At 39.7% G+C, this 26,109-nt stretch overlaps 1 protein-coding gene across 1 annotated transcript in view; it reads left to right on the forward strand.

The window, feature by feature from the left end:
- Positions 1–26,109, forward strand: part of dock3 (dedicator of cytokinesis 3) — a 597,933-nt gene that overhangs the window by 9,462 nt on the left and 562,362 nt on the right. Inside the window, exons 2-4 of the mRNA XM_062544851.1 lie at positions 11,751–11,834; positions 15,782–15,822; positions 23,000–23,055. Of these exons, the coding sequence (XP_062400835.1) occupies positions 11,751–11,834; positions 15,782–15,822; positions 23,000–23,055 (181 nt within the window). The remainder of the gene's footprint in view (positions 1–11,750; positions 11,835–15,781; positions 15,823–22,999; positions 23,056–26,109) is intronic.

Consider the following 26,109-nt stretch of genomic DNA (forward strand, 5'->3'; position numbering starts at 1 on the left):
CACTATACAAACTATATACACTTTACCTAAATCAGCTAGATATTTATATTTATGTAAACCATACTTGCTATTAAAGCTTTAACCTCTGTGTGAAATAACTGACACACAGTGTCTTCAATTGACTGAAATATAATAGAAGGCAGTAAAAATTAAGAATTGAAGATTTTTAGTATTTCATGTTAATGTTAAAATCACCCAACTGACTGAAATTTCAAAATATACATTGTGGACTGTGCAAGCAAAATGTTCCTTTACTTTGCTTTGAGCCTTTGTAAACCATGCACTTCCTTGCTTAGTGTAAACAGCTTTGTTAAAATGCAGAAAAGGGCTGAAGGATAAAACTAAGGATTGTGAGTGTTTGGGAATTAATGTTACACTGAAAAAAAAAAGAATCTCTGGATTTACTTGATTTTATTATTGAAATATCTAGGTTTACGGAACTGATTCATGCTGTGATAACCCAATTTTATCAAGTAATTTCATAAGTAATTTATACAGGCAGCACAGAAAGTAAGCATTCAGATGTAATTAGTATCGCAACATCAATGTGAAAGACAACTTTGAATATGTTGTGGCACAGTATTAAGAAGCATTAATTGAAGCTGAAAACATGTACTGTGGAGCCACTTATACTTTATGGTTATGGTTATGGTTATGGTTATGGTTATGTTGCTTAGCAGATGGCATTGCCCAAAGTGACATACAAACAAAAACAGTACAATAATTAAATTTAGCAGTTGATCAGACTAGTGTCGACTAAAGAGAATAGCAACATAAACAACTAGAAAAGCACTCAGAGAGTGCAGACCTCCGCCTGTATTGTTCTTCCTAGGTTGTCATACATTTGAACCTAAACCATTCAGATCGCCACCACGTGGCCATACCATGCCATTACACCCCTAAGCGAAACACATAGCTCTGGAATCCCGACGGAATTACGGATCACTCCCACAATTTATTTGCGTCTTCCTTGGGTCATGTCTGACATTCGCTGAAAATTTCATCGAAATACATCTTTTACTTTTTTAGTTATCTTGCTAACAAACAGACAAACAGACAGAACAAAAATAGACTGTGATTTCACATGTCAAATTTAAAATAACAAGAAATCACTGTAACTGTGAAAAACACTATATTCATGTTCTTTTACAAAAAAAACATCAGAAATACATATATTTCTAATTGAAAAACGTTAAAAAAATCTTTTGTAATTTCATATGGTTTGAAACATTGAAACTGTTGAAGCCTGGCGTTGAAGTGATATTGAAAGTGTCCCCTCTGTTTTACGTTGAATCAACATTGGATTTTCAACTATACTGACACGTGATCTTGTGAAGTACTGTCCCAATCTCAAATACATATCTGAGCCCATAGACCTCTGAAGTTCGCCTACAAATAGGATCCAATGCTGTCAAATTTGCCCATATAAGGAGTTCCCGGTGTTAATTGAAGCTAACTGTCTATGGCAAGTTGCATTGTAAGTTAGCTCTGGGATAGCAAAGATCAAAGTGTGACATCTTCACCTACCGAAGATCACAGTATGCACTTGAAGGTAGGGCTGGGCAATATGGACCAAAAGACATATCCTGATATATTTAGGCTCAATATCGATATACGATATATATCCCGATATTTTTCCCGTAAAGTAGCTGCTAGAACAAAGCACCCTTAAAATTGCCCCCTTAACGTAAGATACTCATGTATTTGAGTTTTCTCCTTATTATCTTAAGAAATCCCTCAAACCGTTGCACAAATGTCCAGCAGCCTCAAGGAAAACCCATATTATTATCTGAGTCAATGCTGATAAATGTAGTTAATTAACCACTTTTAACAATTGAAAATAAATAAATCTTCTGCTAATATTACTCTTCAAATAGGCCTATCAGAAGTTATGTGGTTTATTTAGGCCAAATGGTAACATAGCTTGCTCAAGTTGTCCTAACTGATAGCCTACCATTATGAGCTTTGGTTTGGTTCACCAGGCAACATGTAACAAAAATGTTTTGGTGCACAAATGGTCTTGCTCTTTGGATGACAGCCAGAGAATAATATCTAACTAGCTAGCTAGTATAGTTAAATTCATGTCTCAGGATTGACTTGATGAATGGATAAATGTCACCGAAAATTATCACGGTAAGATTATAGATCATTACCCAAGCAGCAAAACACGTTATTTGAACCAAAACAAACGTTTTATCTAGGTTGTATTTTGGTTTCAAATAAAACAGATGTGCATAGTACGTTCTTTAAATGTGTTTTCTGGCACCAGTACAAATAACCCTGTGAAAAACGTCCATTGCACGTTGTAACCTGGTGCCAAAAGACAAGTGCAATATCCAACGCACCTAGCACTGATTCCAACGTCAACAGAAGATGCAAATTTGGTTTCAATTTACACCAACTATTACCAACTAAAAAACAACGTAAATTACACGTTCAAAACGGGTGTAAATAACAACGTTTTATAACGAACGTATCTGACACTTACTTTCAACATTGAATGAATTGGTGCTGGTTAAAACCAAATACTAACGAGGGGGAGAACGTGTGGAAAACGTGTCAGACACGTCTGAAAACGGAGGTATTTGTTGAGTTGCCTAGCAGCAGAAGTGACCTTGCTTATAATTTGTTAGACAAAACGATCTATATATAAAAACTTTTCAGAATAATTAATGTTTATCACAATTGTATGACTTTATACACGTTATTTAACTAGGCCTATAGTTCAACTATAAAATATAAGCTGATATCTGATAACTTCAATTACATTTCGTGTAAGGCTATTGAGATTTGCTTCCCAGCATGCATTGTAATTCAGTTGCTTAGTTTATTGGCTATATTATTAGTTTGAAACAACGTTGTTGGGACATTTTAGCTTAGGCTAGCCTACTCAGTTGATGTTGTTCTCTCCGGATAAGACCACTGATGTAATTGTTTATTATGAAAAAAATACACTGTAGACATGAAAGTATTATACCTAAACCGGTTTAAATGTCCAGCTGACAGTTACTAATAATATCCGAACGTGGTCGTATGGAACGTTAAGTTAGCACAACGTAATAATTCAATTCTAATGTCGAATCTGCTATCATGAAGACGTGCGGTTGGTTGTTTCTCTCCCATGGTTACCAAGGTAACAACATCGTGAAATAGACAGCCAACAGCAAAGATTCTAATCTAGAGTCAACAGATGCCATTGCGGTGTCAAAAGCGAACAGATATGCACGTTCATTGAATGTTTTTTTCACAACCATTGTGTTTAACACCCTTTTGCAACGTGCCCAAAACGTACATGGACACTTAATATGAACTATTCTGGAACGTGTTAAAAGCGTAATCGGGAACCTACACATTTACCAAAAATGAACGTAATTCTGAACCAATTCTGAACGTGTCTGAAACCAACTGAGCACCGGAAAAAAACGTGTACAACACGTCTGTTTGCTGCTTGGGTAAGCTTTAGGCTATTGTGTTTGGTGGATTGCTTCCTAATTGCATAACTTATTAGCAAGCTAGTTAGTTGCATATGTTGAACGTACCTGTTGAGTTATTTATCGCTAACATTAGCTACTGATAGGTACATTAGATGTACAGTATAACATCGTGAAATTAACGTCACTGTTCTAAGGTGCGCCGTGTTTGGCTGCGTCACCCGTCAAACTGGTCAAAGTTTATAGTCAGATTTGTCGTGTTATTCGCTATACCATTTTATAGACAATATGTACTCACATCTTGATATTATTTTGGACAGTCAGTCCTGCATTTAACCCTCGGAAAAGCATGCACATATTAGCAAACAAACAATCTCCGTGGGAACTGGAATTTGTCGTGCCAGAAAATCCCTTTCAATGCAAATGAAAATCTAAATAACCTAACGAATTTCCTTACGGATACCATTTAAGACATTTTGTGCAACACCCTTAAATAAATTCCTCACATAAGCCTTATGGTTGATACTTAAGGGACACAACTTAGGTGCTGTGTGCAACCCCGCTCTGTGTCAGAAAGAGGAGGGGGGGGCGCGGGTGCGGGGAGCAGCGCATAGAGCTCCGGCCAGCGGCTTGCCTGGAGCAATCAAAGCGCAAATTTGAGCTATGTCGGTATATACGATATGGTCTAATTCCATATCTCATTTTTAAAAATATCGATATATCTTAAATATTGATATATCGCCCAGCCCTACTTGAAGGCAGAGGACACAACTTTGTAGTGCAAAACGTCTGTCCTCGTGAGAGTTTAACATTTGCGATAATTCAAAATCCCCATGTTATTTGAGAAAAAATCTCAAGATGCCGGATCTCCTTATTTAGGCAAAGATGGTGGCTTTTTTGTAGTCGAACTTCAGAGGTCTATGAGGCCTCACACACTTAGCACCTGAGATCAATTAAGTCTGAGTCTTTAGTCCTTAGTCCTTAGGGCTCACATTGGCTGAATCCCAGTACAGCAGTTAGGGATTATGGGTAAGTGTTAGTTTCTTGTTTATAATATTAAATTTTTCCTCATTACTCTTTATTGTGGCTTTTTGGGATGTGTACTGTATGTCATAGAACAACTGATTGAACATTCCACAGAAAATGACTGTGTAAGGGATTTGTCAGGATTACCACTATAGAGAAGACCATAATTAAAATACATGGACATTTTGGAGAGTATATATATTTCTTCTTGGGTGCAATGCGAAATTGAATACTTTTTCAAAAGCATTCCTCTACCCCCTTGGCAGTGTCACCAAGTTGGGCACTCCATGCTTACTTGCATTATGTGTCTGCAGAGGCGCTGCTGGAGAAACCCGGGCCCCACAATAATGTTAGTATTATTGCGGAAGGGTTTCTAACATATGGTGTTATTGGGGAGGGAGCTCTAAATATGCATTTGATGGGATTTTAAAATTAACAGTAAATTATTGCAATAGTAAACCCAATATCATGTTTTTCCACATTTTTGCGACATGTTTTGAAAGATGAATCACATTATTTTGTGTGTCATATACTGTTATATCACATCAAATATAAATTATAATACAACCAACATGAAAACCAACTAATAACAGCACATTTCTGTAGATGTAAGCATTATTATCCGTAATACAACATTTATTAACCATATTTGTAGGTAATTTCATTGTTTTAAAATGTGAAAATGTTTCTAATTAAACATTAAAAACATGAAAATGAGGCAAAATCTTTTTAAAATTACAACTACAAACTGTATTTTAATTATGGAAAATAACCGTATTTTTACGAGAAAGTAATTTTCTGTTACTTCACAGTATTTTTTTGGTACCGCACAGTATTTTTTTGGCGACCCAGCTGCCGGAAATTTACTGTTTTTTTAAGAGGTTTTTTTTTTACAGTGAAGGGTAACTGCACCCTAAAATATGTTTTTTGAGCTGTTGATTGATTTTGTGTTTCTCGACAAAAGTAACATTTCGTATGATTTTGTATTGGAGATATTGCTCTCCGCGCCTTTACAGGTTGAAACATGCCATGGCATGTTGGTCTAAAATACTATTGGAATGCACTTATCGTCCAACACTACGTCAGCGGGTCGTTACAAATTAGGAATGAAACGCCCCAACACCTGCTGCCCTGATTAGCCTACCTGTGATAAGCCATGCACTCATTCCTGGATTGACACGAAATCACCATGGTTGATTGGCTGCAGCAGGGCTGCACTCCCTTCCAAATTTCAGAACGTCCTGCCCATTTTGAAAGCCTTTTTCAGAAATGTGAAGTGGGTGGAGTTATGGGGTGAAGTTACTCTTTAAAACAGTCTAGTTTTTAATTAAAATACAACTTTATTGTGTTCAAATAGCCATTCCAATTGAGTAATCCATTTTTTTATCGAATCAAGTAAGGTAAGCTTATACTGTACAGTGGGTACGGGTTGAGAATGCACCTTCTCCCGCGGGACTCCCGAAGAGATCCCGCAGGCCGTCAAGCCGATTTTTTTCGAGGCTAAGGCAATGTACCCAAACAACCACCAGGTGGCAGAAAGTTTCATCCCGCATTTCAAAATGATGAAGACCACATATCCGTCAATAGTCGACTCCTTAATCTCATTTAATCATTACAATGAAGGTGATGACTGGCGAAATTATTCAAACGACGTTTCAATGAACCATTGTTGAAATGAATGAAAATGGTGATAGAAAATCGCCTACAGCCTAACGCCGACACAGCTGATTCTTTGATTGATTCTAAGCTGTTTTGATGTAGGGGATGGGTAAACTGGCGCGCTACAAACATGCTACCAATCAAATGTAATATTAGTAGGACTAGCCTACTTAGACACTTTAGTCATAGGCAACGTTGCCATGTTAATTTGGGCTAGAAGTGCTTGCTTGTGGTGGCGCAATTGCTGCGCAATTGACCAAGCAAACGCGGACCGACAGAAAAAGACAGCAAACGTTGCTGCGGAAATGCTTGCTAATTTGATGTGTTTAAACATAGAGCCATACATTTAGGTGTGTCTGTTATTATGATCATTTTCGAGCATAACTGCTTGTCCATAGCTCAGTGACAGGTGTTAATAGCCTTGCCATAAGCACTGCTGCAGGTGCTTCTTTTATTATGCGGTTAGAGCATAAGCGCTTACTCATATAGACTATAACTCAGGGACAGGTGCAAAACCACCAACTGGGATGGATCGAAGGGCAAGCAAGCACTGCCACACAACGTGAAGGCCTTTGTGTTGTCAACACTAAACAGAAAGTTTACGATGGGGAGAAGTGGCCGCAAGGACTGCATCGATAAGATCAACGAATACAGTAATGTTTTACAACCCAGCTGGTATCCGCTGTTCATTCCGACATATCCCCACTCGGCGGTAGGCCTAGGCCTATTTAACTTTTTTTTTCCAAACAACGTGCCATTCCGACATGAGGTTATTAATAGGCTATTAATGTCATAACTATTAGGCTATCATTAGGCTTACTATGCATGGCTGTAGGCAGCTATGAGGCCACTGAGATCTGGACCTCATCGGTTTTGTGAAAGCCGATTGGAAATACATAAGTTTAGAGCGAACGTTTCAACTATGTTTGCCATGGTAGACAAAAACACTCAAATAAAACAATAGCCTAAAAAATAACTGCATGCGTAATGGACACGGCTCTATATCCTAAATAATTTTCGAGGTTCGCCATTTGGTAATATGACCTATCCTTACTGACAATAATTTAGATTGAGCACAACTAAAGTTGCACGAAGGCAAAATACAGTCCTAAAAGCCTATTCTATATAGCCTGGTCAATATTATAGATGTGCAAAAGCAGCATTTGCGTGCGTGCTTGCCGGTGAGGTGTAGTCTACAAAAACGAGCATAACATCTGATTATTAAAGTAGCCTATGGCTATAGGATATAGGCTAGAGAAGAGTTGGTTTAAAATTCAAGTGTAGTAAAAAAGTTTGTGCACATCCCCGGTCAAGGTGCAGAACAAGAGTAGGCTAAATCATAAAAAAAAAATGGAAAAAGGTTTGCACACTTGAAATCCTTCTTTTTTGATTTGATTTTATTTTCGTGTGGTCTTCTTCAGATTAAAATTCAAGTACGTGCGCTATTTAACCCCTCAAGACCGACTGCGGTCTGCTGACACAGCCAGACGACTCTCCCAACCCATTCATTCGTTTTGGCCGATATAACCCATTCATTCGTTTTGAGCGTATATAGATTCCTGCATGCTGCATTACCCTGACCCTTAGCCTACCTTGTGGATGATTTTTTCTCATTGGAATACAGCAGGACAGAATGCGTTTTATCTAACAAACGCAAAAGCTGAGATTGTTGGAAGGACTAGGCTACTCAACAAACTTGTTTTTCGTTTCTGGGAGATCTCGTTATCGTTTTGGATTGTCGGATTTTTATACTTATTGTTTGGACTTATGGACAATGAACTTTGAGGGGTGGTTGTTAGTACTTTACAAAGCTTTGTGTTAATAAGTGTCGGTCCTCCTATCCTTCAGCTCACTGCGCGATGCAGTTGCGCATAGTGGCCACGAAGTCATTAACTGTTTACGACACAATACATGATATTTGTGTTTTTCGTTTCTTAGATTTAATGCATGTTTGACATGTAAACAGGCCTTCAGTCCGTTATTTCGCCGGCTTCGAGTGATTTACCCAGAATGCTCAGGTCAATACAAATCATCCAAAACACACCGTCAGTATGAAACATCGTGTGATTGTCGAGTATATATACCAAATGAACACACTCAACATCTAACAGCGCATAAGTCCGTACTTGCCCCTCGGGGTCATGGCATTGCTAAGATATAAACAGTCTCAGGATGAGACACCCCGTTGCGGACCACCCTAGAACTACACCCACATTGCACCGTTGCGTACCATCTCAGCCAGCCGATGAATGAATAACAAATGCAGGTCTACCAGGAAAGTATGAAATTACATGGCAGAACTATATAGTCCTGTGATAATAGCACCAGTAACTTTTACAAGAATGGCCTTGATTTGATTTTGTTTTTTTTTTAAATATCAACATTGTATCTTAAATCACTCTGAAATGTCATTTCTGCATGACCTAAGCAATTTAAGATGAGCTATTCCGAATAATAGTATACATTCACCAACACACACGTTTTTGCTAATTATAGAGCCATCGACAGACCAAATAACACCAAATTTATTGAGGGTGCTTTGGATGGGGTCTCATGTCATCCCACCAAATATGGCTTTCATACGTCACAGAATTTCCAAGATAGGCTCACTTCCTGTTTGGCGGCTTCGCTCGCTGAATTTAATTGGTTATCACAGGCGAACGCTTGGACGTATGAAGGCGAAATCAAGGCGGTTGATCCGCCTTTGTCTGTAGATCATGTGTGCCAAGTTTCATGACGATCGGATAAACTATGCGGCCAGGGTAGCTTTACTTTGACTTTGGACAAAATTCAAAATGGCGGAAAATCCATCATGGCGGAAAATGACATCATATGGTGCGTTGGAATCGGCTGAGTCAGAGGATTCCAATGGTATAAGTTTTATCAAAATCGGCCATACGGATCAAAAGTTACGGGCATGAACGTGTTTTCCATCTTTGACCAGTTGGTGGCGCTAGAGCGTGAGAGTGGCGAGCATGAAACCTGGTGGTGTCAATCAGGGTAGTCTCTTCTATCAGCGTACCAAATTTCATGACTTTATGTCTTACGGTTTGGGCTACAGGTGGAAAAATGTGTGGGCATCAGCGCTCAAAAGTCGCTTTTCCATTCATTCCTATGGGAAAAAATCGACCGGAAAAACTGGAATAACGGGAGAACGACAAGGCGTATCAAAAAGCTGTATACAAGCCACCATCCTCGCATCAGGACGCACGCGTGAGAGGTGGAACGGCGTCTCTAGCTCCAAATCCCTAGGACAAGATAGGGAGACAAAAGTTGGATTTAAGATAAATAATATGAAACGCACGGATAACAATAGTGTGCTTTTGCTTGCAGCAAGCACACTAATAATCTGAGCAGAAACAATAGGGCCTTGCACCTACGGTGCAGCCACTTTCAGTGGCCGCACCTCGGTGCTCGGGCCCTAATAATCTGATCAAAAACAATAGGGCCTTGCACCTACGGTGCAGCCACTTTCAGTGGCCGCACCTCGGTGCTCGGGCCCTAAATATAGCCGCAAGCGGCGATGGCGGGCCCGAGCACCTGCGGTGCGGAGACCTGTGACTTTTCGGAATCTAACAAAGCAACATGTGCGTGTTGGTGGGCATGTGCATGAGCAACACACATGCCCACCAAATTTGGTCAATTTCCTTGAATGTATGTGTCAACCACAACCGACAACATGCTAGGTGGCAGAAATACGGAAACATGCTAGGTGGGAGAAATACGGATTTCAATGTTGGACTTCCTGCTTTCAATGATGTAAAAATCATCATTTTACATCATTGAAAGCAGGAAGTCCTATTCATGGGTTTCATTGAAATCCGTATTTCTCCCATCTCAAGGCAAACTGAGGGAATGATGCACGACCATTCAAAAACATGACTGGTTTTCTAAAGATACAAAGCTTAATGTTAATCGGTGAAGTGTCCCTTTAAGTTTCTAGTCACAGTCTAGTCACAGGCCAGTCTCAGATTAGGATTTTGCAAAGACTGTGGGTCACTATTTACAAGACTGCTGCTAGATTCCTTCAAATTATTTCTATGGTGCACTATGCTACACGTCATCATCAACAGGAACTCATATGATACAGGGCTCCAGAGTGCGACCATTTTGGTCGCATATGCGCCCAAAATCTTTTTTATGTAACTCTATGTCACACTGGTGCACCTGACACTGCTCGGCTGAAAGCATACGTTTCCTTCACAAGTTTTCATTGTAGACTATGCGTGCAACTATACCAAACCGTATAGAAGTAACTCCCTCTCCTTGGCCCACTCTCTCTCCCTCTCCCTCTCTCGTGCGCGCTCAATGGACACCCGCCTTTCGACATGCACGCACATTCACAATCGTGAAAGCAATGACGCATAGAAGACGACTAAATTATAATTACATTCGGTTAGCATCATAGCATACCGCCCAAATTTTATTAAAACTCTTGAATTCAAGTTGACTGATCATCTAAGTGTTTTCCAACTCTAAGACTCTAAAGGGCCTGTCCCATGGAGAAAAAGTATTAGCCTACCTTGAAACTTAAACACACGTGGGGAAACTGAACAGCCCAACCAGTAGACTATAATAAGCTAGCCAACTATGCTACTTTGTTTACAATTTTAGGCTTCAAGCCGACAGCTGAATTAAAGAGGCGGAGTTGTAATATGAATAGTCATGAATGAATATCAGAAATTTCAGTATAGAATATGTAAAGAATTATATTATATACTGTATAAATCTTTATAATTCTTTTTAAAGAATATGAATATTCCTATATTGTGTTTCAAATAAAGACAAGCTTTTTCTATGCCTTATTGTTGAAAAATCATTCACATTGTATGAAAGGAGAGCGATAAAAGGTGACCTTTTGGCGTTAAAGGCACTGCAATGAAAAATGTGGGTGCACCCACATTTTGTGCTGGTGCACCTAAAAAAAAAAGCTAGGCGCACCAGTGCAACCAACGCAAAAAGTTAGTCTGGAGCCCTATGATAGCCTACTCATATCAAAGTAATTTTTTCGCGTTTCTGCAGCATTGTTTCATGTGTGACGTCCCTAACAGCTATAGAGCTGTTCTGTCACGTAGAATAATTAGACTAATAATTTATAAGAAATGAAATAACAAATAATCATATAAGCTACAGCTGTCGCTTATTTTGCCCCTTCCTGTTTCGTGTTCGACCGAGGTCACTGTTGGTTTTTAATGTTCACGTCACTATTTGCATGAGCCAAATACTTCCGATAATATCAAACATGTTTGATATTGTCGTAACGGCAAAACTAGAAAAAGACTGACTCCGACGGACTTAAAACCGCTAAGATTGGCACCTTACACTAAACGATTTAAGGCTGGCTTACATTGCACGATTTTGGTCTGTTTTAACAGTCGGCGACTACATTTCCAAAATCGGGCGGAAATCTTAGGAGTTGTACTAGAATCTCGGCGCGCTCCCGTCATCTAAATCGTTTAGTGTAAGGTAAACTTTCTAAAAACTTTCTCCTAACCAGAAATTTTTAGCTGGGATATCAGACAGTACGCAGCCAGATCAAAGAAATACCCGTGTTTTAAGTAATAGTCATTTATTTATAAATCTGATTGTTACAGCATTTCTTTGTCTAATCGTGACCTTAATGTCTTTGTCCAGTGATATGCAGCTTCCGGGGATGTGTTTCACATGGCCTGACACTTGAAATTGGTGAAACTGTGCAGATTCTAGAGAAGTGTGAAGGTAAGCTTTGCCCATGCATGTCTGTTTGTATCTCAATCATGAGTTCTCTGGCTGTTTTCTGTGGTAGAGTATGAAAATGCTTTGTGATTAAAAATGGGGGGTTGAGCTAGCTCGCTGTTTTGTTTAAAAACAGAAGTGACAGAACTGTTCTTCCTAGGCTTCTTCTTTTTCTTCTTCTTCTTATTCCGCTTACCAAATTCATTTTTTCTATTCAGCTTGAACCGTTTAACCTAGACACTTCATTCAAACGTCGCAACGTAGGTCTTAAATAGGGGAATGCTGCTATGTATTTTTCAACTTTGTAACTTTTATACTTTTTAAACTATAAATTTAAAAAAATTCCCCATAGACTTAACATTGGCCTCTATGACATCACAATCGGGTCATTAACCCTCTAACCGCCCAAGGCGCCGTACGGCGACAAACAACATCACTGATTAAAACAGACGGTAGATCCGAGTAGGGTGACAAATCGCCTTTGTACTCTCCACCACTAGTTGGCAGACATCCAGAGCTTCGATTCAAGCCCAAATTCGAGTAAAAAAGTTTTCAGGAAGTGCCTGTATTACTCGCGAGAAACAAAAAAAAAAAAGACGCATTTCCTGTTTATAACGCGTAAGTGAAATGCGCGATCGCTATGCACAAATTGAAGCAGAAAAACGGCAAATGTTAAAAAACAAAGTCGTGTGTTATGAAGTCTTGGGTCTGCCATTCACCTACTCTGATTCTGAAGGAGAATATCTGCCTTTTGGAGATTATGATCGGTCGTTCATTGGCAGTGACAGTCAAGATGCGTCTGTGAATGGAGGTGGGTCTTTGCGTGTGTACGTCAATGTTTACCTGCAGCAATGTTGACCAAAGGGTTCAAATAAGCATGGTGTGCTTGGTGCCAGTGATAATCATGATGATAGTGTCTGTAATTGACGTGGTACAGACAGCAGGTCTGGTAAAAATAGGGCTCTGAAGAACTACAAAATCATCCGCGATAGGAACTGATTTGACCAGGCTACTTTATTATATAGTAACATAGGGATTGTGATAATACTAATAGTTTACTATTGTTGGTTTACATGTGGCTGTGGTCCTGTTTGTTTGTTATGTCGGAGAAATTACAAAAATCAAAGTAAAACTGCTCAAATGTGTTCAACAATCAGTATTTACTGAAATGTGCATAATTTGACGCTATTGCCATCCTGTGACGTCATAATATGCAAATTAGATGAGTAAATTTACTCCCTTTATAAACTTTAGTTCATACTCAATGATTTTCACATTTACAGTAGGACTTTATCTCTGACCACTTTCAAGCCATGGCCTTTTGAATTTTTTATGCAAAAATCCAAAAAAACCCGGGCGGTTAGAGGGTTAAGCAATTAGAATCTTATGCCAGGTGGCCAGCCCCACCTGCAGCAGCCCTCTCTCTCTCAGGCTTTAAGCATACAATCTCTCTGTGAAGACTACATATCCTGTTAACTGTTTCCTCTTTCCACAACTGTTTCAAAATAAAAGTCCTCACTGCAATAATACACTATTAAATCATTTAACCATTGAAACTACTCAACTGTTTAACTGTTCAACCATTCCAACTGTCAGTTATCATCAACTATGCCTCCAGTCAACTACATGAGACCTCCATGTACCTAGCAACCAACATAGCAACCATCAAAATTAAGCGGTTATGAAGCGTTTATGAACGCAACCAACATGATTTTACTACAGTAACTTCTTTATTCCTGATAGTGGCAGCCATGGATACCCTATCAACAAATGTTTCATAATAAAAGTCCTCAGTAGCAAGTTGGCTAGTTAGCTAGTAAGCTAGTTAGCATAGTTAGCACTTTTAACATAACTGTTAAAAATGATTAGATAAGTTAGCTAATCAACCTGGTTAGCATTGTTAGCATAGTTAGCATTGTTAGCATAGTTAGCATTTTAAGCATAACTGTTAAAAATTATTAGCTAAGTTAGCTAATCAATGTGGTTAGCATTGTTAACATAGTTAGCATAGTTAGCATTTTTAGCATTACTGCTAGAAATCATTAGCCAAGTAAACCAATCAACCTGGTTATCATTGTTAGCATAGTTAACATTTTAGAATACCTGTTAGAAATCATTAGTTAAGTTAGAACAGGAATGTTTAAGCTTTAAAATGTCTACCTTAACACTATCAACTTTCTTTAAACTATGCAACCACCATGTTCACCTTAGCTACACCTTAGTAACCATATCTACATTATCTATCTATACATTTCTTTTGCATTTTCATGCACTGGTAATTCCTTGGAATTGCATTTCTAGTTTATAATGCAGTTATTCCCGTCACTGGGCATCATGCCTCTCGTCGCTGATTGGGCAATCTGCCGATTGATTTTTCCGACGAGTATCTCCCTGAAAAGAGATCTAGGTAGGCGTGACCAGGCTAGCGTAGTCCTGTGGATCAGGTAGACCACACCACTGGTTGTCAGGTCTTTAAAGAGTTAAGAGGCAAAAGTAACTATGTGCCATATATAACACTTAATACGACTTCAAATAAAGCTGCAAGCAGCAACTAGAAATGTGCATCTCCACAGAGGAGCTGCAAGAGTGACCTGAAAATAACTGGCAGGATACACCGGATCGGGCCTGATTTTTTAGTGTTGGAACCACGTTGATAGCTCAACTGCTCTAGGAGAAGAGACGTTCTTAAAAAGTGGGTGAACGGAATTACAAATAATAAAGAAGAAGTAAACTTAAGAAGAACAATAGTGGGCCTTGCTTTGCAGCAAGCCCACTAATAATCACAGGCCCAAACAGCCCAACAGGCCAGAGTGGCCAAGGCAAAATCCATGCTATTAGGCCCTGTGTCCACCAATTGCGTTTTTTATGCCGAGAGCGCCCTCAACCTCCTTTTCTCGGCGCTTCGAGAAGTGTTAATTGTTGCTATGTTACCAAAACCAGAGACGGTTTATAACAAGAAGTGACATTGACGAGCCCGCCGCTGCTCTAAAAGTTGAAAAATTTTCAGGGAAGGTCAGACATGAGCCGTTTATGTGTTTCGCTTAGTGGAGTAATGGCATGGTATGGCCACGTGGTGGCGATCTGAATACTTTAGGTTCAAATGTATGACAACCTAGGAAGAACAATACAGGCGGAGGTCTGCGCTCTCTAGGTCTGAGTGCTTTTCTAGTATTGAAAATTGTCGTCGTCGGCGCAAAAAACGCCATTGGTGGACACAGGGCCTTATATTGGAGGTCAAAGAATCATGTGACTGTCCTGAATCAGTGATTCATTTGTTAAAATTTCAATTATTTTTACCAGAGAGTTCTATGGGCTGTCATAGACTTCTAAAGCAAAGGGAAGATGCATAATCATCATCATAATCATCATCATCATAATTAATAGAAAGAATGTAGAAACTGTATGGGTGCTCTGCTGCGTGTCGGGGTTTAGTTCACCCTGTCGGGACCTATTTCCTGATAATTTCCGGCGTTCTATACATTATCCCTTACTTATGTTATTGGGCAGTACTATGTTATTGGCCGTTTTCATGTTACTCGCTGTTACAACCATGCATAGCATTTCCATCAAACAAAAAACAGTTTAGAACGTGACACTTTAGTTTGGAGCTAGAACCAAACCATTTTTTTCCCTGCAAATGAGAGTGGGTGTTATACGCTCTACCATTTAGAGCAAAGCAATTTTACAGCTGGCATTATCTAGCATTACACAGGCATTGTTTCTACTGTTTTTATTGGACCACTGTCATAATTATATCCTGTTATGCATAGCATTAATTCTTGTTTATGCTTGCAACTGTTGATGAAGCATCCCTGGGTTCTGTTTCAAAACGGAAGGAAATGTTCACTAGATAGTCTCAAGGTTAAAATAATTCTGGACTGAACTGGTCAAGAATGCTTTCTCTGTTGGTTGTATAATGCCCTTAGAGAGTTGTTTTCTCTGTTTTTCAGGATGGTATCGAGGGTTTACTACCAAGAACCCCACAGCAAAGGTAAAATTACTTCTATGAATTACTCTAACTCTAAGGACCCCACTGTAAAAAACGAGGTGTGTACAAATGCATTACTATTTTGATGCAAATTACAAATACTGGCTTATAGAATGTAACAAACAAAATACAAAATACTGATGTGGAAAATGTAAATATAGGCCTAAGTGATTTTATAAATAAATAAATAGTATAAATGACTTTGCAAAAAAACATACAGATGGTATGGGATGAGAATGCACGTTTCCTTGCCGCACATCGGGAATGCCACAGGTGCGGGATTTGTAATTAACATTGGAACCGCAAGGGGGCAACATAAGACCGCCCTAATAACATGCAGGTTCGGCTCATGCCGGAAAATCATGAAAAAAAACGAAGACACCGCGCTGGTGACAAATGGAGAAAAAAGACATGACGCTCGGCATCTCAGATCGCAGGTGCAGAGTTTTCAACTTTATACCTCACAGCACAGAGGGAGAGAAATGCTTATTACCTTTTTTCAATGAAACAGCAGTGTCTGCTCAACTCATCAAGGATATGCTTTATAAGTCACAAAAACGAACGCAATGTTTAGGACAGTTGGCCTTTAGCTAACCGGGGTGCCTTTGTTTGCTAGCCAAAAAGTAGGCTAGTTATTTTGAACATCTCCATTAGGCCTACGTTAACTTTCTAAAGCATGCCGTTTAAGAAGGCTTGGCCTAACCATTATCGAGAAGCATATTGGTAGTGCACTAGTCTCCCCATCCCACATATCGGAGAGGCACAGGTTTTAATCTATAGAGTGTTTTTTTTTTTTGCCAAAGGCTCATGTTGCCTTTTGTTTATGGTGGTAATTCGAACACTGCTCGTAGGCCTATACTGTAGCAAAGATCTTTCATTACTCCTCCACCCTGCTTTAACCCTCTCTGACTGTAGGTAGCAGAGAGCAGAGTGAATTGAATGAATGAATTACGTAGGAAATTCCTCTACATCAGGGGGATGTAGGAGGAAAAGAGCACGGCTATGGTTAAGTTTATTTTGACAGGGAAAAAAAATCTGTGTGAACGGTGGTTGTGAATAATGCGTATAGACCTAATTAGTGTCAGGCTCAGTCAGACCAAGTGTGTGTCGAGAGAGAGGGGGGGAAAGGCAGTTGTCCTCAATGCCGCATAGTTGATGTCTGCAAGTGAACTGGTTAGAAGAGTTTATGGGGGAGGGGAATGATCACACAAGACAAATATGCTAAGGCCGTGTTCAGACTGCAGACGAATCTGATTCAAATCTGATTCCTTCTCATATCCGGCTGTCTGTTCATACTGCCTTTAGCAAGTGTCCAAATCGGATATGCCTCAAAACCGATCTGAGTGTTGGGAGCTGTTCAAACTGAGACGATATATGATAACGATACGATACGATAACGAATACGATATGAAACTACCTCCTGGATGTGGTTTGCAACCGTTTCGCAAAAATCGGATTTCATGTGACCTGTCACTGTTCAGACTTCAAAAGTGACATCCGATTCAAATCTGAATGGGCTAAAAGTCGGATTTTGGCTGGCAGTCTGAACGCAGCCTAATTGCTCTTCATGGAGCTGTTAAAATGGGCGATTTTTGTAGGCTTTTTGTTAGCTATAGCAGTTTAATGCCTCCCTGTGCAAAGAATTTAACTATGTTTGCAATGGATAGTGTGTTATGTAGGCCTAAAGTGCTGCGCCGACATCGGCCGTCTGTACCGTCTTTTAGCGTCTTTGTGCGTTTCCGAATCCGATAGAGACTGAAAGTTGGTACAAAAATAAATGGAATGAAATGGTATAAAAAGCTTCAACACAAAGTCTATGCCACTGCTCAGGGTGAAAGGCTATAGTCTAAAGGCAGCGATTCCCAAACTTTTTATTTTAACGCACCAACTTCAACATCTTTATCTACTGGTGCCCCTTAGCCACATGCTAAAAAGACAACACGGGTAAAAAGGCCCTCGATTAAGACACGACCACACAACAGCATATGCTCATTCCCACGCAAAATTTCGAATTTATCATTCTGAACGTGAGCTAGATTGAACGGTATGAAACGTCAAGCCAGGTTAGGCTATGCTGTAGGCCTACGATTTCACAGCGCAGCAGAGCGTGGGGTTATATGTAACACACACTTTTTATAGATGCAAGAATTGATCAGTGTTATTTGGTCAATTGACCACATTACTGTTATCCCTAAAATGTACAGTTGAATTGGATGTGTTTTCACGGAAATCTATAAGAAAACTCATATGGATCATTTCACAGAGATGAAATACTAATAGGCCTACTTAGAACTACGGGTAGACAATAATAATAGGCTAATAATAATAATAAAAAAATTCCGGTCTATCGGTCTAAAATCACCCAAGTTAGGCTACTGTATTGCACACCTTTTAACGATGTAGCTAACAGGAACATGCATTTTTGCATGTGTAGTGGTAGCTATATAATGCCAGACTACGCCACTCTAGGACTTGCACCTAGAGAAGTATCTAGATCACCCCAAAATCAGATGCAGAGCACACATATTTCTTTTGTGTATGGGATGTGCTGCAGCACTGGTGCTCTATTGATCAGCTAGAAAGTGTAGAAATAACATTAGAATTATGCTATAGGATGTGCTGCGCCTACAGCACTGGTGCTCCACTGATCAGCTGGAAAGTGCAGAAAATAATACTAGAACCGTGATAAACGGACGTGTGCTGCCTGCGGCACTGTTGCTACATTGATCAGCTGGAAAGTGCAGAAAATAACGTTAGAACCACGATATAAGGACCTGTGCAGCATTTGTGGCACTGGTGCTCCATTGATCAGCTAGAAAGTGCAGCAAATAACATTAGAACCACGATAGAAATGGGACATGTGCTGCAGCACTGGTGCTCAGCTGATAAGTGTAGAAATAATATTAGAACCATGATATAAGACATGCATGCTGCATCGATTAGCTGGAAATGCAGAAAATAAAATTAGAACCACGATAAACGGACGTGTGCTGCTGCACTGGTGCTACATTAATCAGCTGGAAAGTGCAGAAAATAACATTAGAAGCAAGATAAGGACGTGTTGCCATTCTAAACGCCGAGGGAGGCGAAAAACTCCCAAACACTTTAGAGGAGAAATCCCTTCTGCCCTCGAGAATCAGCTGCCTTATGGCCAGAGAAGGCATTGAGTTTGGGCTAAAGCGATGCTGCCTGATATATTTGTTACTATTTCAGATAGACATGAAATGTCTTCTTCGGTTTCATGCAGCGGCAGAAATTTACTTCATATATTTCACATGCACGGGGCCAGTGGCGGAACAACTGCACACAGGGCCCTGGGGCAGAGATGGTTGATGCCCCCCCCCCCCCCATACGCCCCTCCCGCTCCGCCCCCCAACATGCATCATAAGATTTGAATGATAACAAAAATGTGACACAAGCAACTAAAGTAATGCAAATTGCTTATGTATTATTTGATATTTTGATCAATTGTGATATTGATATTGATAATGGTGCAGTCACTTTAAGAAGAGTCTGAACGGTTCTCATAATGCCCTTTTGCAGGTCATGCTCAAGGCGGAAGGCTCTACCAGCTGTAGCTCGTTTGATTGCACCATATTGATATCACAATATTTGTATTATTACAAGCAGCCTTCATTTGTTGCTTTGGAAATGGAGGGTCCCAAGCTTATATTTCTGTTTGCAAGTAAACGTGCATTTTGAACCTGGTACATTAGCTATCTGAGTGGAATGCATTCACAAGAATAGTCTAATTTGTGACTCCATTCTTCAGATGGTAAATATTAAGCTAGCTAATAAATAAATTGGCTAAGTTACTCACAGTGAGTGCAGCCAATGTAAAATAGTCCTCTTACCAACCTGAGCTTACAAATGGTGAATCACTGGAAACCTGATCTGCCACCTCCTTTAGCCTCCCCTCGTCTTTGCTGCCATCATCATCAGCCTACCTTTCTTACAACGATTCTTATGGCAGAAGATGTCAACAATGACAAGCTAGGTGGAACCTGCCTAATAGCTGTGTTCAATTGTTCTGCACATTGTTCTGGGGGGGTGAGGCTTTTTACCAAGATGTTAAGCTTGTCTTTATTTGAAACACACACACATTATAATTATTTACATTATATAGGCCTATACTGACATTTCTGATATTCATCTCATAACAGCAAACTTTATGCAGATTATAGCCTACTATTCATATTACAACTCCACTTCTTAAATTCAGCTGTCTGGTTGAAGCCTCAAAATATTGTAAACATAGCAGGCTAAGCTTATCATACTCTACTGGTTGGACTGTTCAGTTTCCCCACATGTGTTTAAGTTTCAAGGTAAGCTAATACTTTTTCTCCTTGGGACAGGCCCTTTTAAGTCTTGGAGTTGAAAAACATTGTTGGTCAATCAACTTGAATGCAAGAGTTTTAATCAAATGTCTGCAGCATAGCCTACTAATGATGCTAACCGAATATAACAGTAATTTAGCTAGTCGTCTTCTGTGCGTCAATACGTCCACGATTGTGAATGTTTTATTTGGATTAAATGTGCATGTGGAGGGCGGCTGTCCATTGAGCGCGCACGAGAGCGGGCCAAGGAGAATGAGTTTACTTCTACAGTTTGGTAAATAAGTTGCACGCATAGACTAGACTACAAAAGTTGCGGGAGAACTTTATGCTTCTACCCGAGCAGCGTCAGGTGCGACCACCGACCACGCTTCCAGGTATGATCTCGTTGGTTTTCATGGAGACAGACAGCCGCGGTGTGCACGGAGGATAGGGGCTGTGCGTGTGTCTGTGTGTATGAGAGACAGACGCGCGAGTTACAGAGAGGGAGCGCAGGGAAAGGAAATTCAGCTTTACGAATGCTGCGTGTTTTTCAATAGCGTTTCAAAATAAGAATAAATAAATAAATAAATAAAAGAACAACGAAACGCAATATGTGGCGGCCGGTGCTGAATCTGTGGCGCACCGCCACAAATTTGTCTATGTGTGGGAAACACTGTGTCATTCATAAAAACTATAGATTCTGCGTTAATTGTGTGAGAATGATCCAGGGCTGATGCTTGGCATAAGAACAAGTTAAACCAGGTATTACCAACTTCCCGTAGCCTAGTCCAAGCCTATACGTTGTTCACTATAATGGAAATTTGATGATGACGTTCAACAAGTCTTCAGATATCATACCCATCATGCACTGCAGTTGTTAAACAATTACACAAACATGATAAAAAAAATACAAGCCATAACAACATAGCTTATCTTAAAATAACATGACTAACTATTACATTACAAGACAGCTTTAGGGATTTCACTGGTATTTTTTGAGTCATGACTCCTACCATGATAAAATAGTAGATCTAAAATGCTAGATATATAAATAGGCTAGCCACCTATTTTATGCAATTACATGTGATGTACGCTACAACACGTTCGGTGAGAGAAAAAGTGTGATTCGAAAGATTGAGATCGACGAAGTGCAAAGGGCCCGGGCCCAGGGGCAGCTGCCCCGCCTGCCCCACCTATAGCTCCGCCCCTGCATGGGGCGCAAATAAGTTCAATAGTCGTGCAAATGAACTGGCTCTAAACGCCGGTCAATCACTGAGATAACATTCGTTAACAGCCGAAGTTGTCAGCAGATGCTTACATTCGAGCAGAGCAGTTGCTTACATTCGAGAAGCCAATTAGCTGGAATGCAGCTGTTTGCAATATCGCGGTTTATGCTATGCTTGTATCCTGCTAAAGTAGTCACTGCAAGCGAAGATTGAAATAGCCTTTAAGCTAAGCTAGAAACCAAGACGGCAGCAGCAGTGTGTGACCACGCGTTAGCCTTTAGCGACCCGCAATGTGGGAAGGCCAGTTTGCTTGATATTGAAGCAAGGGAAATATGAAGTGATATTGAAACAAGGGAAATATAATTGGAAGTGGTAAACTGGCCCATGCAAATCATTACCGAAACCGGCATATTGCTCACTGAACAAACCTAAATGAAGCCTCCAAACAAATCTAGTAGCGTCCACTCCGTGGACATAATTATCTATGCACAAACGCATCCCAAACGAAACTAGAAACAGCCAAACACGACGTGAATTTTTTTAGACAGAAAAGAGCAGGCTTTACGTAACGGCTGAATACGAAGGAACAAAGAGAACGGCCTCGTTCCAGTAGTTGTCCAGGCAGCCTAGGCACAAATAAAAGTGAAATCGAATCCAGCAAGCTCTGTACGACAACAAGAGTTCAAACAATACGGTTGAATTTACAGGAGGTTTCAAAGTACAGTGTGCCTAAAGCTTGTAGTAGAGGTGTGATCTTATCATCAATTTAAAGCTTTTCAAAAAAATATTTCACAGTTATGTACCAGCTAGCTATCATTACACTCAATGCCAACTCATCTACATCTAATGGCACAACCACATGTTTGACCATTTTTACTCCCTCAGTTGAGTTGATATAACAGTTAGTCACAATGTGGAATACTACAAACAAACTTTTTCTTTCAAACACAATGTTATTTTGTTGAACTAACATAATTTGCCACAGCAATGATGTCAGGTTGTCCTTTTAATTCCTGTTTTCACTTCCTTGGCGACGAGGATTTATTCTCGTAATGATAAAGAATGAATATAATCTTTCTTCTGGCATCAGTGTACTTTTTTTTGTGCCACATGCACAACCCTCTGTCATTTGGTCACTGAATGAAAACATGTGAAAGGCGGGTCTAGAATTTCATTCACTATTCGGGTGACTCTACGGGTGACTCTACCGTATGTATTCTGATTGGCAGATTCTACGCTTACGAGAATACTTTGTTGTTGGTGGAAGGAATAACACATGAATGAGCACATATATTTGAAAGAATCAACCCAATAAATATACTGTACACAATTTAGCTTTAAATCCTATTGCGTTTCATACAGAATCCAGTTGCTAAATAACAAATATTTTCACACTTGCTGCAACCTTTCAAGCTGACAAATCTGTAGTGCACAGGAAAGAATGTGTTTAAAGTAAAAGATGCTATATTTTCTTGAACACACTTCCCTTCTGTTGAGGGAATTCACTATTATTTGCTTCCTCTAATCATCACATCTTACCAGAATGTATTGACACTGGATAGATTATACTCATGTCCCTCAATTTCCATGTGAAATTCATGGTACTTGAACAAGTGTATCACACATTTCTGTTCACAGGGTATCTTCCCTATCAACCATGTTTACCTGAAGAGGGCTGTAGTCACTAACAGAGGGTAAGTGATCTTTATATTGAATTGGTTTTTAATGGTTGTATGGTGATCATATGTTGAACTTAACAAGTTGACTACAGCCTAATTGGCTATTCCATCAATACTCACAAACCCAATAGCCTACAGAGCCAGGCCAAGACAAGGTGATAATCAAGGCAACAATGGCAAGCTTCATGCTGCCAAAATACAAAAAAACAAACATTTGATTCAAGTTTAAGTAGTTTATTATCGTATAGGAATTATAAGTAGTGAAAATCCTTGTGAGAATAGAATAGAATACAATATGTTTATTGTCATTGTCACAGGTACAACACAATTGAAAGTGTTCTCCAGTCAGTGCAAGTATATTAAATAAATAAATAATGATTTGGGCCTGAGCCCAAATGCACACAGACAGCACACACTCAGTTCAGACATCATACAAACAGTTCCAAAAGCACACAGACCTCATGCACACAGTTCAACATCATGCATACACTTGCATTGTTCCAGTTTAAAAACAGATTGCACAGTATTCAGAGTTGGAGCCATTTATGCTATTTTGTTATTTCATATTATTTCATATGTTGTTAGTATAATTAATTATAATTTATTATTATATTGCCTAGTGGTCACGGATATGGTGTCTCAGCTCCGCCTACTTTGGCTGATCACTATACAGGTGGTAAGGGGGAAGTGATTAGGAATGAGGTGGCGGGAGTAGAATGGACACAGTTTTTTGACCGTGGTCGTGACCGAGATATGTAATCTAAAGAACTACGAACATAATAAACGTTTAAGTTATTTACAAGCCATCTACTGCGCGTACGAGACAATTCCTACTACTGACATTGTGACGTGGCTAGGGATGCAACGGTACAGTTTTGCCACGGTTCGGTTTGTATCACGGTTTTTGGGCCACGGTAACGGTTCGGTTTCAATATATCAATATTATCTTGGCTCTAGCATACAGGAGGCTATATTTGCCTTTTCTATTTCAAATCAACAATGTGCTTCTACTTACACTTGCAGAGAAAATATTAAATGCATAGCCTGACACAGATGAAGCAGAATCACAAAAATGTATTAAAAGAAAAGAACACCATCATTGCCTTCTGTCATAAACAGGCAATGTTATCCATAGTGCAGTGCAGCATAAAGTAATGTGTAGTTATTTATTTAATAAACTCACTGTTCTTCACACATTTAAAGAAAATACTTAACTGTTATACACCCTCAAAAAAGTAGTGAACAATTCTGAAAATCTTCTCAAAATAATTGGTGAGGTAGTATTATGTGTAGTTTCAAATGGATATTTGATTTGGGAGTGCCTGCCCTGTCCTCTTTTATGAACGTAAAAAATGTAAACATAGACAAAAGTATAGTGCAGCATTAAAAATATTAGAACAATGAAATGAACATTATTGCAACCTGTTGTCAGGGGGGGGGGCAATATTCCGAGAAGAAAGTGGCAAATTTGCCACTTCACAAAGTGTCTGTTTCCCCTGTGTCTCCTGTCGTGTGTGTGTGTGTGTGTGTGCGTGTGTGTGCGAGAGAGTTGTGTGATTGACGAGTGGACGAGCGATTGACTGATTTAGCAGTGAGTTTATTGTTTTTCGAGTGGACACCTCCCGCTGCCCGTAGCCTAGCATGTACAACGTCAGGAAAATAAATGACCCGAGTTTGGAATGACATGTCAGCCTCCCCATCTCCTATAACCTCCCATCCCTACAATATTTTCCAGTAAACTATCAAAAAGAGAATACACTCAGCTGTGTCGGCGTCACGCTTTCTTAGGCTACTCTAGCGAGCAATCAACGCAGGGCAGAAACCACCGGTTACACTGTTACACACAGACTTTATAATGTGGCAAATTTTCGACCTTCTAAAGTGGCACATTTGCGTCTTTACAAAGTATATATACGTGGCCCTAATACGCCGTCGTATTCGTTATGTCTTTGGGAATTATAGGAATATTGTTGTCGAAAGACTGCAGCAATGGATGGTTGGGTTTTCGGTGGCAAACTAACTCTCCGTGCTGCTCCACTTAAGGTTACAGCCGGGTGATGAAGGCGCAAGTGGGCCGACATGTTGGATGTGTTACCTTTATTAGGTGATCGTTGTGAAGCAGTGCTTGCAATGCACACTGTGCTTTTTTTACTGACGGTCTTTTTGCCTTGTTCGTGGGCTACTTCAAATGTCGCCATGATCATGCAGCCGCCGGTAAAGTTTGTTTCTTCTCACATGACTCCTTCATTTGCATTTCAACGCGCTTATTGGCTCTTGGGAAATTCAGTAAAATTCTGATTGGTTGTTGCAAGGTTGACGAGAGGCAAGCTGAACAGTCAGAGAAAACGCATCCCCCGGGTCCTAAGCACTCCTCTCTATCGCTCCCAGGCTACGCGCGCGCAATAACCTTGTATTAAATAAAAAGTTTAATGTCGCGTATACCGAAATATTGCGGTTTAGGTGAGTCTATTGAACCGAACAGGCCAAACCGAACGGTTCAATAAATTATTGAAAACCGTTGCATCCCTAGACGTGGCGTTGAACAGTTACATAGTTGAGTAGTTTCAATGGTTAAATGATTTAATAGTGTATTATTGCAGTGAGGACGTTTATTTTGAAACAGTTGTGGACAGAGGAAACAGTTAAACAGGATATGTAGTCTTCTGAGAGACTGTATGCTTAAAGCCAGAGAAACTGACAGTTGGCTGCAGGTGGCTGACCAGCTGGCGTAAGATTCTAATTGCTGCCGTGATGTCATAATGAGCAATGTTAAGTCTATGGGGAAATTGTTAATAGTTTTTATTTAATAGTTCAAAAAGTATAAAAGTTACAAAGTTGAAAAATACAAAGCACATATGGCATAAGCAAGACCTACGCAACAAAGTTTGAATGAAGTTTCTACGTTAAACGGTTCAAGCTGAATTGCGAGCGAAGAAAAATAACTAGAGAATGTAATTCCAAGGAAATTACGAGTGCATGAAAATGCAAAAATGTACAGATAAATCATGTAGATATGGTTACTAAGGTGTTGCTAGGGTAGACATGGTGGTTTCATAGTTTTTGAAAGTT

The sequence above is a fragment of the Sardina pilchardus genome, chromosome 9, assembly GCF_963854185.1.
Source record: "Sardina pilchardus chromosome 9, fSarPil1.1, whole genome shotgun sequence".
NCBI lineage: Eukaryota > Metazoa > Chordata > Actinopteri > Clupeiformes > Clupeidae > Sardina > Sardina pilchardus.